The sequence below is a fragment of the Balaenoptera borealis genome, assembly GCF_965194805.1.
Source record: "Balaenoptera borealis genome assembly, chromosome: 17".
Taxonomy (NCBI): Eukaryota; Metazoa; Chordata; class Mammalia; order Artiodactyla; family Balaenopteridae; genus Balaenoptera; species Balaenoptera borealis.
The window spans coordinates 28733861-28752044 of NC_138876.1; the positions used below are offsets into that span (position 1 = coordinate 28733861).

The 18184-nt window shown below is 36.8% G+C and overlaps 1 protein-coding gene across 6 annotated transcripts in view; it reads right to left on the reverse strand.

Moving 5' to 3' along the window:
* Positions 1 to 17027, reverse strand: part of EMC2 (ER membrane protein complex subunit 2) — a 392876-nt gene extending 375849 nt beyond the window's left edge. For 5 of the 6 annotated variants that reach the window (XR_014236531.1, XR_014236532.1, XR_014236533.1 and 2 more), the window contains exons 1-4: positions 16886 to 17027; positions 7833 to 7946; positions 7257 to 7321; positions 5161 to 5246 (exon numbers count right to left, since the gene is read on the reverse strand). Coding sequence is in view for 2 of the 6 variants with exons in the window: in XM_082364422.1 (XP_082220548.1) it covers positions 5161 to 5246; positions 7257 to 7321; positions 7833 to 7946; positions 16886 to 17021 (401 nt within the window). In the remaining 4 variants the exon portion in view is untranslated. Of the gene's footprint in view, positions 1 to 5160; positions 5247 to 7256; positions 7322 to 7832; positions 7947 to 14809; positions 14932 to 16885 lie in introns of all 6 variants that reach the window. The other variant, XM_082364423.1, reaches the window with a different exon arrangement.
* Between the last annotated feature and the right edge of the window lie 1157 nt (positions 17028 to 18184).

The following is an 18184-nucleotide window of genomic DNA, read 5'->3' on the forward strand; positions in this document are numbered from 1 at the left end:
AATTACAGCACCAGCTTTCCTGGGTCTCCAGGTCACAGAGAGCAGATCCTGGGACTTCTTAGCCTCCATAATTGCCCTCATAATAAATCTCTATTATATATATATGTATATGTATACACACACACACACACACACACACACACACATATACACACATAAATATACATACATCCCACTGGTTCTGTTTCTCTAGAGAGTCCTGACTAATACATTGAAGGTCCATAAAAATTTACCTTTAGTCAGCAACGTTCTCAAATCTACCTGTCTATTCTCCTGCATTACACCCCTAACAGATTGATCTCAGTAGTGAGGACTAGGCAACTACATATTTTTTAAATGCCACAGATAATTCTAATTCACACAATCATGTATGAGAATCAATGGTTAAAGGTCCTATGTAACAAAAACATATAACAGCCACTCTTTCAGAAAAAAACAGTAAAACCTTACTAGGTAAAATGATGATATGAGTTTCAGTTAAAGAATAAAAGCTTAAAGAAATTAAAGTTCACTAGGTTTCTTAGAAACCTGAGTTAATACTTAAAAATAAATTATTGCTACCATATCAATTTTTTGTATGGCTGGAAAGAGGGTAGAGGAATGATAACTATTAAAATGTGTCAAAAAGATAATTTGAAAAATCATTCATCTTGGACTCTGGGATGTGCTTTGCTATTCACTTATTTTAAGAACGGGCTAGGAACTCATACTACTTGAAGTAAAACAAAAAGTGGTATTAGAGTGGAATACTGATTCAGGAGCAATCCTTTGCAGATTTCTTCCATTCTGTCCTCTGATTCAAAATTATTTTCTGCTAACCTATAATAATACTATTTTATTTATTTTTATTTATCCATGCCCTTTGCTAACTAACAGAGAAGATCCAAAGATATTAACATATACATATACATAAACACATAAGCCAAAAGCCAAGAAATAAAAGGGTTAAGAAAAACTATATCAATAGATCCTATGTGAAAAAAGCTACTACAATTGAGGTACAAGTTAGCCCTGTCTCACCTAAAACACCAGGTTAAAAAGGTAAGAAACAACAAGCTGACTCTAAAATGAATATAAAAATTTAAGAGACTCAGACAAAATAATCTTGAAAAAAAAAAAAAAAACAAAGTTGAAGGACTCACACTTCCCAATTTTAGAACTTACTACAAAGCTACAATATCGATATTGGGATCGATACAGTGTGGTATATAAAAAACAAATATATCGATGGAACAGAACTGAAAGCCCAGAAATAAAACATCGCATTTACATTCAACTGATTTAATTGCCCAAGACAATTAAATGGGGAAAGCAGTCTTTTCAACAAATGGTGCTGGAACAACAGGATATCCACAAAAGAAATAATAAAGTTGGACACCTTCTTCATACTATAAAAAATATTTACTCAAAAAGTGTCAACGACCTAAATGCAAAAACTGGAACTATAAAACTATTAGAAGAAAAGAGGTGTAACCTTTGTGACCCTGAATTAGGCAATGGTTTCTAGAAATAACACCAGAATGACAAGCAACAAAAGAAAAAATGAACTGAACTTCATAAAAAAATCAAAATCCTTTGTAATCAAAGACACCATTAAGCAAGTGAAAGACAACCCACATAATGTAAGAAAATTTTTGCAAATCATATATATGATAAAAAACTTGTATCTACACTATATATAAAGAACTCTTACAACTAAATAATAAAAAGACGTAAATAAATAAAGTAACCCAATTTAAAAACAGACAATGTGAACAAACATTTCTCCAAAGAACATATATAAATGGCCAATTATTGCATGAAAAGATACTCAAGATTTCTGGTTCCTGGTCTGGCACATAAAGACCTTGGAAGTCATCACTCCCATCCTCGCAAAAAAAAAAGCTGACCCAACAACTCTTCTTAGATCCATCAGACAATTAAAGTTACAGGGCAAACCACTGCATCCAAAATTGAGAGACAGGTGAATACAATCACAGCTTACTGGTGCAAAGGACTCCATCAAAAACTGTTACAACTAATAAATTCAGTAAAGTTGCATATACAAAATTAATATACAAAAATCTGTTGTGTTTCAATACACTAATAAGAATCTATCAGAAAGAGAAATTAAGAAAACAATCCCATTTATAACTGCATCAAAAAGAATAAAATACCTAGAAATAAATTTAATCAAAGAGCTGAAAGCCCTATATACTACAAACTGTAAGTTACTAATGAAAGAAACTGAAGACACAAATAAATAAGATGATTATCTCATGCTCAAGGACTGGAAAAATTAACACTGGTCAAATGTCCATAGTACCCAAAGCAATCTACAGATTCAGTGCAATTCTTAAAATTCCAATGCCATTTCCCACAGAAATAGAATAATCCTAAAATCTGTATGGAATCACAGAAGATCTTGAGTAGCCAAAGCAACCTTGAGCAAGAAAAACAAAGCTGGAGGGATCAGGTGCCCTGATTTCAGACTATATTACAAATCTATAGTAATCAAAACAGTATGGTACTGGCATAAAAACAGACACATAGATCAATGGGACAGAACAGAGAGCCCAGACATAAACCCACACATATATGGCCAATTAATTTATGACAAAGGAGCTAAGAATACACCATGGGGGAGAAACAGTCTCTTCAATAAACAGTGTTGGGAAAACTAGACAGCCTGAATGAAACTGGACCTCTATCTTTACACCATACAGAAAAACAACTCAAATGGATTAAAGACCTAAACATAAGACCTGAGACCATAAAACCCCTAGAAGAAAACGTAGGTGGTAAGCTCCTTGACATCAATCTTGGTGATGATTTTTTGGATTCAACACAAAAAGCAAAGTCAACCAAAGCAAAAATAAACAAGTGGGACTACATCAAACTAAAAAGCTTCTGCACAGCAAAGAAAAACATCAATAGAATGGAAAGGCAACTTATGGAATTAGAGAAAATATTTGCAAATCATACCTGATAAGGGGCTAATAACCAAAATATTATAATAATAAGAACTTACATAATTCAATAGCAAAAAAACAAACAATCCAAGTAAAAAGGGTCAGACCAACTGAATATATATTTTTCTAAAGAAGACACACAAATAGCCAACAAGTCCATGAAAAGGTGCTCAACATCACTAATCATCAGGGAAATGAAAATTAAAACCACAATGTGGTATCACCTCATAATTATTAGAATGGCTATTATCAAAAAGACGAAACATACGAAGTGTTGGAAGGATGTGGAGAAAAGGGAACCCTTGTGCACTGTCGATGGGAATGTAAATTGGCACAGTCACTATGGAAAACAGTATAAAAGTTCCTCAAAAAATTAAACACAGAACTACCATTTGATCTAGTCAATTCTACTTCTGGGTATTTATCCAAAGGAAATAAAATCACTAACTTGAAAAGATATTTGAACCCCCATGTTCATTGCAGCATTATTTATAATAGCCAAGACATGGAAACAACCTAAGTGTCCATCGACAGATAAATGGCTAAAACAGTTTGGTGTAAGTACAGTTGACCCTTGAACAACGTGGGGGTCAGGAGCACCAAACCTATGGCACAGTGGAAAATCCATACATAGGGGACTTCCCTAGTGGTCCAGTGGTTAAGAATCCGCCTTCCAATGCAGGGGACGCAGGTTCAATTCCTAGTTGGGGAACTAAGATCCCACATGCTACAGGGCAACTAAGCCCATGCACCGCAACTACTGAGCCCACATGCTCTAGAGCCCGCACGCCATAACTAGAGAGCCCACGCACCACAACTACTGAGCCCACATGCTCTAGAGCCCGCACGCCATAACTAGAGAGCCCACGCACCACAACTACTGAGCCCACATGCTCTAGAGCCCGCATGCCACAACTAGAGAGCCCACGCACCACAACTACTGAGCCCGTGCACCGCAACTAGAGAAGCCTGCGTGCTGCAACTAAAGAAGCCCACATGCTGCAACTAGAGAAGCCCATGTGCCACAATGAAGAGTTTGCATGCCATGACGAAGACCCAGCACAGCCAAAAATTAAAATTAAAATTAAATAAAGGAAAATCCATATATAACTTAAAACCGGCCCTTCCATATCCAAGGTTCTACATCCACAGATTCAACCAACTACAGACTGTGTAGCACTGTAGTATTTACTATTGAAAAAAACCCACGTACTAAGTGGACCCACACAATTCAAACCCATGTTACTCAAGGGTCAACTATATATACAATGTAATTTTACTGACCCATAAAAAAGGAAAGAAATTCTGCCATTTATGACAACCTGGATGGACCTTAAGGGCATTATGCTAAGTGTAATAAGTCAGACAGAGAAAGATAAATACTGTATGATCTCACTTACATGTGGAATCAAAGAGAACCTGAGCTCACAGACACAAAGAACAGATTAGTGGTTGCCAGACGAGGGGATGGGGAGTGGGAGAAGTGGGTGAAGGTGGTCAAAAGGTACAAACATCCAGTTATAAGATAAATTAAGTCCTGGGGATATAATACAGCATGGTTTACTATAGTTAACAATTCTGTGTTGTACATTTGAAAGTTGCTAACAGAGTAAATCTTAAACGTTCTTATCATAAGAAATTTATAACTATGATGATGGATGTTAACTAAACTTATTGTGGTAATCATTTCACAATGTACACATTTAACAAATCATTGTTATACACCTGAAACTAATACAATGTTATATATCAATTATATCTCAATTAAAAAAAAAATAATAGCTTCTATACCTTGAGTGCCTGAGAGGGCACTACACATACATCATTATTCATTCCCAAAACAACCCTGACAAGTTGGTAATATTCTTGTTTTACAGAGGAGTAAGACTGAAAATCTTAAATAATTTGCCAGGTCAATAGCTAATAAATCCTTAGAAACAGGATAGGAAGCCTGTTCTTACTCCAAAGCATGATCCCAATTCCACTAGGCCAAAGATGGTAAATGGATTACACTCTTATGTCAAATCCTATTTAAGGAGAGTAACTTGGCAGGATTTAGGCTGAGAAGCACTCTGACACTATTCTAAAGCTCAGCAGCAAAAGATCTTGTACAATTAATGATGTTGCCATGGGTATAGAAGGACCTAAATGTAAGACCCCATGTTTGCCATTTTAAAACAGGATCACACTATTTACAAGATTCAGTTACCTCTCCATGGCTTCAAATCTCATGCCAGTTAGTCGCTTGACTCTGTGACTGCCAGGGAACTGTCTTCTCAACTCTTGAAGACAAAACTAAAAGAAAATATTGGTAAAAAAGACTTGAAGAGTAGTAATTACACTACATATACTAAATGGGTTACAAGGAACAGCTTACATAGTCTTCAATGTTTCTTCTTAAATAATTTCATTACTGAGATCTAATGACATAAGTGAAATTAATCAGTAATGAATAATGGGGTGAAAGAAGAACTCTGAACTTACAGTGAGGACAACAATCAGTTCTCAGAAACTGATCAAGCTCTTAACTAAGAAAATGAGCAGATTATGAGGTCCACTAATAACTCTTCGAATACTACTACCATATCACTTAAAAACTGCTTCCATAATGTGTCAGGCACCACTTAAATAACTACAACTGCTTCCTGGCCTTTTCTTCCTAAGTATTGCACAAGCATTGTCTTGATAAAAATTAAGTTTTTTGGTAGTAACCTCAAGTCCCTAGCAAATACTGTTTACACTTTGTTTAATTTTGCCCTGTTGAAGTCATATTCTAATCAATCACCTTGTCAGTACACATGTCCTGATTTGGGGTCATAAAATACAGACACCATATCAATGGAGTACCAATCTCCTTTTGGCAGATATCCATAATTCACCCATCAACTCAACTACACAAATAATCAAATATTTACTGAGCACCTACTATGTTCTCAGCAACCTATAAGGGATTATAAGAGTCTTGGAAGTGCTAGAAATATTAAGCATGATAAAAATGGTCCACTCTAGTGCCCCAAAGCATAAGTGATTAAAAATGCCTTTAACTAATGAAGAAACTATTAACCAATAATAAAATAAATTTTAATATGATCTGGAAATATAGCTTCAAAGTCTGCAGCTATAAATTCTGTAATAAGAAAAATATTCAAGTTAGTCAAAACTGAAGATGATGTTCATTTATTTCTCTGACATCATGTAAAACTCATAGTACTTGTTCAATCAAGATAACTGTGCTGAACTTCTGAACCATTAAAAAAAAAATACTGTGTTACAAAAGAAGTTATTATCTATTCACTTAATCTCCTACTTTACCAAATGGCATTTTGCTATACAAAAAAAAAATTTCAAAATTTCCCTCAAGATATAAGCTGCCACCTCTGTTGGTATTCAAAAGACTATGTCTCATAGGTTCTAAATGTAATACAACGGTTTCGTGGAATATTTTTTATCACTGGTAGCTCCACTGGAATTATGTGTATAGTCAACATAACATAATTACCTTGAAAAGGACAAAGCTAATTAGACATGCATATGTTCTCCGGGTATTTCTACTTTCTGGTTTTTTTGTATTTCTTTTGGGCTTAAATGAGGAAGCAGCATGAAGGAGCACTTAAAAGCTCAGGATTACAGAACAAAAGAACAGAAACCACTGCTTCCTGATTTATATAATGAATATAGTGATAGTATCAAACACAAATCAAATTAAGAAATAATTATAAAGATTAAATAAACCATGATGTAAAGCATTTAGCATAGCACCTAGCACATGAGTGTTTAAAAATATAGCTATCATTCTTTTATTTTAAAATTAAATTAAAATTTAAAATTACTTCCATAATGTGTCAGGCCCCACTTAAATACCTAGTATTAATATTTTAAGTCATGTTCTGTACATGTTAAGATTTTCTACTAATTTAACATATACATTTAAAACATTGTAAAACAGTACTTAACATCATATATTACATAAGTCATTTAACAACCCCCAAAATAAATGTTTTAAACTATACGCTTCTTATTTTTAACTCTATAATATGGCATAATTCACCTATTAAGTGGATAATCTTCACCAACTAATTTAACCTCTTCAGTAAAACTGGGATACTAAACATCTACTTCTCAGGATTGTTAAAAAGATATAAAAACATACTGTGTCCCAAAGTACCTAGTTAGTCCCAGGTACTCAAGAGTAGCACTGAAAACCAGCTACAGAAAGCATTCAATACAGCCATATACTAACTGCTTACACATAATTTATGAAGCAAATTAAATATAAAATAAAATATAACAAGTTTAAATACCTACCAATGACAGGTCATCCCGACCATAGTCGAGGGCCGCAATCATCACCTGTTCATATATGATCCAAACTAGGTACACAGAGGAAAAAACCGAATATAAAAATCTCACAACAGAAATTAGATAATGAATTCTTCCTGTTTCTGATATTTTAAAGAACATTACTCATAACTGAAAATTGATTTATTGTATTACATCTAGAATTAAGGAAAGAAAGCATCCTTATGTTTCCAGCAAAGCTAACTATTTTAATATAAGGTAAAAAAAATCTCTAATTATTTAATACTTTTACTGTTTCAAAAGATCATTATGAAATACATTTTGACCTGACCAGGACTACAGCCTTGTGAGCTTTAAAACAAAAATGCCTATTTGATAGCTTCACTACTACCAACAATTATAAGTCCTTCTCAAAACAAAGTTGTCATTAAGACTTCCTAAGAAGTTTTTTAGAAAGTAACAAATCATAGAGAGATTGATATGAACAGCAGAAAAAACACAGTAATAATATTTTTTTAAAAAAACTAAGAACTGTAAATGAAACATGTGCTGAGCATGAACACAATAAATTTAAAAACTTACTATCATCTCCTAGCTTAGACGCATATTCATTAATTAATTCCTCTCCAACTTCCACAATTTGCTCACTATTTCGTGAGTTTTCTTCTCTCCATTTTCTCATTTTATCTCGCATTTCTGAAAAAAAAATGCTTGCGATTACATATATATATATTTGATTAATGTCAAACAGTTGACAAGATGAAATCAACTTTTTAAGAAAACACACTCACACTAATGTAAAAGTCTATGGTATCTCAAATTTCATAAAGCAGAAAATCAATTTAGCAAGAGCAACAGATCCTTTAGAACAGCGCTCCCCAACCTCTTTGGCATCAGGGACCGGTTTCGTGGAAGACAACTTTTCCACGGACGGGGGAGGGGGATGTTTCAGGCAGTAATGCGAGCAATGGTTCAGGCGGTAATGTGAGTGACGGGGAGCAGCAGATGAAGCTTTACTCACTCACCCACCATTCACCTCCTGCTGTGTGGCCTGGTTCCTAACAGGCCGAGGACAGGGGGTTGGGGACCCCTGCTTTAGAAGACTGAAAATGCATTACAACTGATATTACAACTATCTTTAAAAGTAGTGTATGGCATGGGTCTGCTACAAAGATGCTCTATCCCTTTAAGCAACTATGGATCATAGCTTTTTTAGGTTACAATGTTCAGAATTTGGTAAAAGCTAAGGATTCTCTTCTCAGAAAAACAAATAAAATTATACATTGAAATCAAAAATTCAAGGTGCTCCTGAAGTTTACCCATTGACTCAAGAATATAAAATTTTCATAATCAGGGTATCATATTAGGCTATCAGCACTGAAGAAACATTCACCACAAAACTCTCTTAATAACAACATTACTACAACAGTCCATATAACATATAAAGATACACAATTACACAGGGAAGTGAACAGGAAAAAAAATTAGGACAAAGGAAATGTTTTTATTACATATAAAGAAAAAAATGAATAATGTAAAATAAGGTCAAAGGCACTAGCAAACAACAAAAGTTGAGAGAACAACTTGGCATATTAATACAATAGGGAACTCTGGAGTTTCAAAGAACAGCATTTTGACAATAGCAGAAATAATAACTGGGGTGGGGGAATACCTAACCCAGAAAAAAGGATCCCTTTTCTATATGGCTAAGGTAGAATTAACTGTCCAGTTCACCAATTACATACATGCTTTCTTACTCTTACCTACTGAAAATCTTACATATTCATCTGAAGTACTATCTTCTTTCTTCTATTGACATACATGTTGTACAGATTTAAATAGTTGAATTAAGTTGTTGTTGAACACATGAGTTAAATAAACAATATGCTATGCTTCTATAGAATAAATCTAGGAGAAGCATATGGGATTTTCACTACCTTTATATGCATTATCTGAGTCCCTACAGCTCGAAGTCTACAAACGAAAACAAAAATCATCATAAGATGAAAATAGATCCTAAGTGAATTTACAAAAACGGTCTTAGAAAATTATTACAAATTAACATAGTTAATTCCTCCTACTGAAACCTAGAAATCACCTTGACTCTCACTCTGCACAGGAAGTAACTTGAACTGAATCTTAAAGGTTGAAGAGGAATTGAGCAGGCAAACAAAAAAGTAGGTTATTCATACCCAACAGGTTAAGGGCTCAGTCTCACAAGACTGCCCCTACTTCAGAAACCAACACAAGTCAGGGATACCCATACTTCTGAGCAACTCGTTACAAAATCAGGGGCTCTTTTCTACAACTCCCTCATCCAGTTTGATACTTGCTAGAGTGGCTGAAAGAACTCAGGAAAGTGCTTCACTTACTATTACTGGTTTTTTATAAAGGATACAACTCAGGAAACAACCAAATAGAAGAGATACACAGAGCAAAGAGTTGGGGGTGGGAGGGGTTTTCAGGGACATAGGAGTACCCTCTCTGAGTAAGTCACCATCCCAGCATCTTGATGTATCCACCAACCTAGAAGTTCTACAATCCCTGAAGTTTAGGGGCTTTTATGAAGGTTTCAGTCTGTAGGCATGATTGATTAGATCCTTAGACACTGGTTATTAAGTCAATCTCCAGATCCTCTCCCCTCCCAGCAGGTTGAGGGGTAGGGTTGAAAGTTCCAACCCTTCACTCAAGTCTTGGTCTTACCAGTAACCAGCCCCCATCCTGAAGCTATCCAGCCACCAGTTATTCAGTGGCATATAAAAAGACATGTATCACTATAAATCTTAGAAGATGTTGTATGTGGAACCCAGGACTAAGACCTAATATTATAACAGAAGATGTTCCTATCAACCCTATCACTAAGATTTACAAGGGTTTAGGAGCTCTGTGCCAGAAACTGGGGATGAAGACCAAATATACATTATACCTTATTACATCACAATATAACATATATCCACAAAATAACATGCATATGACATATATCCACAAGGTCCACAACTTGGGTTCTCAGAACTCATTCAAACCACATCCCCTATACCATAGTTACACTGTCTGAAGTTGACATTCTCTGTCAACCTGAAAGACTATTTTAAAATCGGAAGAAGAGTCTCAGAAATATAAATTTATTTAGTGTTTTACAGATCTGTTCCACAAAACGACACGCCTTGCCTGTACCCTGACACCCAAATTAAGAAATGCTAGCCCAGGTGAATTAATAAAATATGCTGTTTGAATTTAAGAATTATCTTTTAATCTATTAGATTATTTCTTAACTTGCTTTAGAATGCCCTTTAAGAAACTGTAGAATTCCTTCCCATAAACTAGAGACTAAAAGACAAAAACTGGTCCCATCTCCTTTTTTGTCAAATTTCTCATTTACCAACAGTACTCAATTTTCCATCAGTCTCCTCCTACTTATTCATAATCAAAGTATATTACTGGAAAATCTCTGACTTTTAAAACATCCCCTTTCACCCACTGTCATGTCCCCCATGACTTCTATTGAGTCATTCAAAAATATATTAATACATACTTTCTATAACATGCTAGAAACGTAATGAAAAAGAATCATCCAGTGTGCCTAAGAAATTGACAAGTTAACAGAAAAACCGTAAACAACAGCAAAATAATGTGATAAAAGGTAAGATAGTGGTTATGTTCAGAGCACTAAGAAAGCAAAGTGAGGGAAAGATTAATTCCACCTGGCAGGGAGGATGGGTTAAAGAAGACATCTGTGATACGTGAATTAAGCCCTAAGGATCAAAGGGAGTTCATTAGATGAATTCTACAACAAAGAGCATAAACCATGGTAGAGGAATAAAAGTATCTCATTTGGTAAGGCAAGGGTCTCCAACCTCCAGGCCATGGACCAATAGCGGTCCATGGCCTGTCAGGAACCGGGCCGCATAGCAGGAGCTGAGCGGCGGGCAAGCGAACAAAGCTTCATCTGTATTTACAGCCACTCTGCATCGTTCACATTACTGCCTGAGCTCCACCTCCTGTCAGCATTACGATGAGTTTTATAATTATTTCACTACATATTACAATGTAATAACAATAGAAATAAAGTGCACAACAAATGTAATGTGCTTGAATCATCCCCAAACCATCCACCTCCACCCCAGTCTGTGGAAAAATTTTCTTCCATGAAACCAGTCCCTGGTGCCAAAAAGGTTGGGGACCACTGTGCTAAGGGACTGGGAAAGTGCCCAACCCACCTATTGGGAGAGAGAGAGAAGGTAGGCAAAGCAGTTCCTTCAGCCATTGCAAAATGGAGCTCAGGTTAATCCTTTGTTTATGTAACCCAAAGCAGGGGTGAGGAACATGTTTCTCTTTCAAAGACTACTCCCAGAGACCCTTAAAAAAAAACAAAACCTGAAGGATCACTCATCAGAAGAGGGAAAATTAGGAGAGCAGAGTATAATGGGAAGAACAAATCTGATTCCATATGGGATCTTTTTCTTTTACTTTAACGTTTGTAGTCTATTGCTTTTGCTACAAGTTAAGAGTGTTCCCTAATGGCCTGAAATATACAGGACAGCCGTTCTCAAAACTCCAACCTTTAAAGGTATAACACTTTTCCACTTATATAGAGATAAAAAGTTGCAAACAGAGCATAAAGTTTGTCTTGTTGGAGGTTTTCAGGAACATCATGACCTGACCTACATGAACAGATGCAAGAACAAAGGATTTTGACACCAAGAAGTTTGCAACAACCAACCATACCCCCTCCCCTCTTTTAGTTATAAAAGAAGCCTGAATTCTAACTGGGGTAAGATGGTTCTTTGGGACACTAGTCCACCATCTTCTCAGTTGTCTGGCTTTCTGAATAAAGTCACTATTCCTTGCCCCAACAACTCATCTCTCGATTTATTAGCCTGTTGTGTGTTGAGCAGAATGATCTTGGACTTGGTAACAAAAGCACTTTTTCTAAAGATTAACTAGGAAAAACAATGAGCCCTTTCACGCAAATATTTCCCTATTTACCCAAGTTCTAAATTTTAAAAGAAAACCAAATTGAGTATAACATGTACTTCAAGATATTTTTCAAGCAAGGTATAAAAGTATTATCTATGCACTGTTATGACTCCCTCAAAGATATATTTAAAGCGTTACATACACTTCAATTTTGCCTCACAATTCTTTTCACTATCCAAAGGTTTTTCCTGTGTTTCAAAACTCCCATAAGCTTTAAATTTTTATCTTCTTTCTTCAGATTATCTCTTCTGCTATCTAAAGGCACTAATGTGTAGTGGTTAAAAGTGAAGATGCAAAACTCAAACTGCTGGAGTTCAAATGCCAGTTCTGCCACTTTCTAACTGTGTGATATTGGAGAGTTAACACTTTTCACTTTAATGTTCTCATCTAAAAAGTGGAGATGAAAAATAATAATACCTGTATCATATAGTTGTTGTGGTAAGCACTGTGAGTTAATTTATCTGTTTAGAACAGCGTATGGTACAAAATGTGCTCAAAAAAATTTAAGCTATTAATGTTCTACTCTCTGTTTCCTTCCCTGTTCTCATACCCACTTTTAATTCTCTTTTGTTTCTGAACCAAAAGGCTTTGAAACTTCTCTGCAAGCCAACAGTACATCCTCTAAAACCAAATGCTATTTATCTTTTCCTAATCCTTCCATCTCTGGCTTTGTTCTTCATATTTCATTTAAAGCAGGAGATTGAAAGCAGGGGTCAATAAACTAAAGTCCCAGGGCCAAATTTTGCAGCCACCTGTTTTATAGATAAAGTTTTATCAGCACACAGGCACCCTCCCCCCCCAAAAAAACCCAAAACAAACAAAAAAACCCACAGGTGCCCTTATTCATTTCGGTACTGTCTGACTGTTTCTGTGCTACAATGGTAGAGCTGACTAGTTGAGACAGACCATATGTCACACAAAGCTGAAAATATTTACTACCTGGCCCTTTACAGAAAATAATGCCAATTCCAGAATTAGAGCATTAAGTTGCATAAAGACATAGAATCTACAGTCAGAGGACTCTGGTTTAAATCCCAATGCTGCTACTTAGCATAGTGATCTTGGACGTGTTATGTAACATTTCTAACCTCAGCTATAAAATATAGACGATCACAAGCCTATCTGCAATGAACGTTACATAAAGCAAAACCTAGACCCCTCAAATATTTGTCTTAGCCAGTACAATGCTGGGGGTTGGGGTGGGGGGTAATCTGTTTTTAATCTGATTCTGATTACCTTTAGATAAGGCATACACTCACCAGTTCTTCATAGGCACCACTATCATCTTTCACGCAATTTCACACATTATCCTCATCTTCTTGGCGTCTGAGTTTAGAACTCCTAATATCAGATAATTTATGTAAAGCACTTCATAAAATATAAAGTGCTACAAAAATTTTAATTAGAATTTACTGAGAGCTATTTTTTGACTCTCACCACTATGCTGGTCATTGGAAGCACTGAGAAGATTTGTGTGTGTAAAGAATGTAAACAAGTAATTAAAATAGGAGGGGTGTTTGTAAATTAACTATACTTCAATGAAAAAAATATGATGGGTGACATTAATAAGGTTCATTAAAAACTCTCTTAACTATCCTCCAGTTAGAATCAACTCAAAGAATTTCTTTCTGCAAAAAATACTAATGATGCCCCCCTAGCATTTGAGAAGCCCTTGGCCAACAGGCCTCATCAGTTAGCTCTTGGTTAATTGTTTCCATTATTTGTTACATTTTAAAAAGTCAGTTGTGTTTGCATGCAAACCAGTTCATGGCAGTTAAACTTAATGTAATTATATACTATAATTAAATATTACAAAAGCCAAAGAAAACTTGAGTGCAAAAGATAGACTTTTTCTATAAAACAAAGCTGGATGCTTTAAAAAGAGTCCACAAAGGTAAAAGAGCTTTCAAATGAGCATATACAACTAAAATCCCCTCAAACATTTTTAATAAATATTTTTTCAACAAATACTCATTTAATGCCTATTATAGGCCAGGCACTGTGTGAGGCATCCTATCCATCCATATTCTGCCCAAATACCCTATTCTCAACAAACTTGACTATACCCTCCTTCAACTCTTTCCCACCTCCAAACTCCTCTATATAATAAACATCAATAACTTTCAACTGGCTGATAAATAAACCATATACCTACTTTTTTACAGAGCCCAATAGAGACTAAGAGAGTGTTAAACTTAGTATATACATCTTTTATAAATATGTGATAAATTTTCCTATCACAAGAATCACACTACTCTTTGAACTAACCATTTCCAGTACTTTAATTCATGATGCTATTCAATGGAATTCTTAAAGGACACAGGTCAACTGACACTCCCGCCCCCGCAAAAATCTAAACAAAAAAACTACCCCGAGGGTCCTCCCATCTCCCTCTTGTTACCAAAACTCTCTGAAAGAAAAATCTACAATACTCTTTTCCTAAAAGTCTCCTAAAATAGAATTTTAATTCTACTCATTAATTACATTAATTAAAATGAGCAAACTATATTCTATTTGCTAAGTGAGTTGCCTAAGTCTAAGATACTAAAAAAAATCACTCCAACACTAAGAAAATTACTTACAGTATTTTTTGTGAGGATTTTTAAATTTTTTAATCCTACTAACAATTCATTTAGTCAACAGATTACTGAGTTCCTCCAATATGTCATGCACTAGAACAAGATAGGCCTGGTCCCTCTTCATTCTAGGAGAGACAAAATTTTTAAACTTAACACAATTGGGTAAGTACTTCAATAGTATGAGGACGCATAGTTAAAGGACCAGGGGTAAGTTTTGTTGCTTGTTTTTGTTGTCTTTTTTCTTTTAAATTTTGGTGGAGGGACTGAGAATGGGCGGGGGGAGGGTGGTCAAGGAAGGCTCTCTGAAGTATGTGGCCTTTGAGGGGAATTCCGAGAAATGATAAAAGTATAGTCGGTAGAGCAGAGTGTAAGAGTAGAACCAGGAGCGAAGAACACTCCTATCAGAAGGAATAGCTTGTATCCAGTCTTAAGACTAGAGGAGCATCGCACATTTAGGGAATTCAACAAAAGCCAGCGTGGCCAGCTCATAGAGCAAGGGGAAGAGTAGCTTAAGATAAAGCTGGAGACACAGGCAGGAGCCAGATCATCTTTTTATATGTATTTAATAGCTTAAAAGCACTTTAACATATCTTTTCCCTTTTGTTCCTCAACAATCTTGTGAAATAGTTATTATTGATTAATCTAAATCTAATTATGTCACTCATCTTTAGAATGTCCACAGGGTAAGGTCCAAGTTACTTAAATTACCTTGTCTGCTGGTAGTTACACACCTACTCATTCCCTACCATTCTACACAACACTATCATCTAAAAAACTTATATTGAACATACCTTCCAAATAGCACCTTCCAAAAACCATGGAATATTTGAAACATTTCTTAAAAGCATTAAAAATAACAGCCACGTATCTACTGAAGGAATATACCCTGACACAAGCCTTTTAAAACCATTTTACAAGTCTGTCTTTCTCCATTTGACTATGAACTCCCTGAAGGTAGGGACTGTGTTACTTAATTTGCTGTCTCCAAGATCTAGCACTAAGAACTTAATACTTTTAATATAATGGATTCCCCAGTACAGGTAGAAACACTGCGGTTCACAGTGTGCTAGAAGCCACAAAAACAATAATAAATCACTGAATTCACTTCCAGTGTAAAAGAATTTTACCTTTTCCCATTATTGTTTTCAACTTTGTAATACTGGAAAGATTTACTCACCACTGAACAATCAATATAATTTTCAGTCCACGTGTTATCAAGCCATTGTTTAAATATCCGAACAAATAAGCTACTGAAGTCTACCGTGAAATGTTGGGAATATAAATTTCGGTTACACAAATTTCATGCCTTAGAGAAACTCAAGGCTCTTCTCTTAAGCATGCATGCCTCCCACGAAAGTTTTTAAGAAAGGAAAATCTCTTACAGAATTCGTCCAAAGTTTGGCTGCTTCCAAATTTAAAGACAAACCGCACCTCAGATTAAACCAGAGGTACTTCCCCTTCAGAAAAGGAATTACTGGTAGGTAATAAGAAGGAAGTTGTGTGTGTAAATGTGTTTTGAGGGGGGAGTGGGACAGGGAATAATTAACAAGGGGAGAAATCAGAAACCCAGTTTTGAAGAGAGAATGAAATGTAAACTGGCATGTAAAAGAATCAGATATGTTCACGGGTTTTCCACACACCTTTACTACACAGAACTGTAACCCTTACAGAGCACTTCAAAGGCCTGTACAGGCCGTGTATTTCTCGGCTGCAAAGACGCTTCTGCAGGCAACTATCCCGCCTCCTCCGCGCCGCCCAGCAGCCGCAGGAAACGTATGACAACCCTAGCCCCAGGTCCCGGCCGCCTTACAATGGAAGCTACCCTGGGCCGCTGGACTGGCGCGGAGGTAGGACGGTCGATCAGCCTATTTGCGCAAGAGGTGGGGAACACCGCAGACCCCAGTCGGTGGCCGGGCCAAGGAAGGGGTCAGCCTCAACCTCCACCTCAGCCACCACCTCAGCTCTGCCGGTCCAATGCCGAAGAGAGACCGGAGAACCCAGCTCTCCGAGGGCAGCAGGTACTCCCGAACCGCTTCCCACGGCTTTTGGTCTTTCCGCGCCCGCCCCGGCAGCAGTTACCTTCCCAAGTGACATCGTAAAGCTCTGAGACCTTCGCCATCTTCTCAGAACCTGGAGGCAACCGGGCGAGAGGGCGGGGAGACGTGGTCACACGACCCGAGACCAGGCGGTGGCGAATTACGACACCATTTCTCATTGGCCAAGAGCGCGGAGGGGGCGGGATCCGCCGCACACGTGCACGCGGCTCTGCCGAGGGGCAGTCGGGAAAGGGGGCGGGAAGAGCTGGGCGGCGCGCCGCGCTTAAGGTCTGTGAGGACCCGGGGGCGGAGCCGCTGGAGCCGGAGCCGCTGGAGCCGGTTTGGGGTGAGAAGTCTATTTTACCGTCGATTCTTAACAAATTCTGGGTCTTTAATGTGTGCCACTCCCGGCTTTTCACTTATTTCTACATAGGTGTATTCATTCTCTTCCCACCCCCTAATCGGTACCTTGTTCTCTTCATGACCTGCTGCAATGCAACGTTCTGCGCGAACCCGTTATCTGTCCCCAACTTTCCTCCTTCCGTGATGGGATTCGCCTTCGATTTCCTTTTTAATGTTCGGCTGAACTGATACACTTCAAAAATTTTTGGTTAAATCTCTTTGAGGAACTAAGCAGAATTCTGCTTTGCAAGTTATGTTCCTGTGGCCGAGGACTTCTTTATGTTCACATGAATGGCTTCGTGCCAATCCAAACCCTTAGTTAACGCTCCCCGTGGATCACTGTCTGCTTGCCACTCTATTTTTTAAACTCCGTGAAAGCAGCCGATATGTAGATGATTATAAGTAGATGAATTAAATCATAGCCCGTACACTTCGCTCCTCTTTATTCGCACGGGGGAGACTCCAGGCTAATTGCTTTCAGAAACCTTTGGACCTGGTTGGATAGAGCTAGGGAAAAAATGGAGTGGAAGCAAAAAATTTGAGGGTCATAAGGGTATATTTAGTATTTGAAGCAATGAGAACATAAAAATGTAAAGGGGGAATATGTAAAGTGAATAAAGAAGGCTAAAAATTCTGCATAACACGTATAGTTAAGGGTCAATGAAGAAGAGAAAATCAACATATGAGAAAAAAGGAAAACAGAGAGTCATGTCCCACATGCCAAAGGAGTAGAGTTAAAAAGAAAAAAAAAAAGAAACTATCAGTGGCACCTGCCCAAGGGAAGTTGCATAGGGATAGAAAAGACTACTGAATTTATAAACTTGGATTAGATTCTGAATGAAGTTCATTCTCTCTAGACTAGACAGACCTTTTAAAAAAAAAAACCTTCATTCAAAAAAATTAATCCTCCACTCAGAAATTCACATATTCTAATACTTCA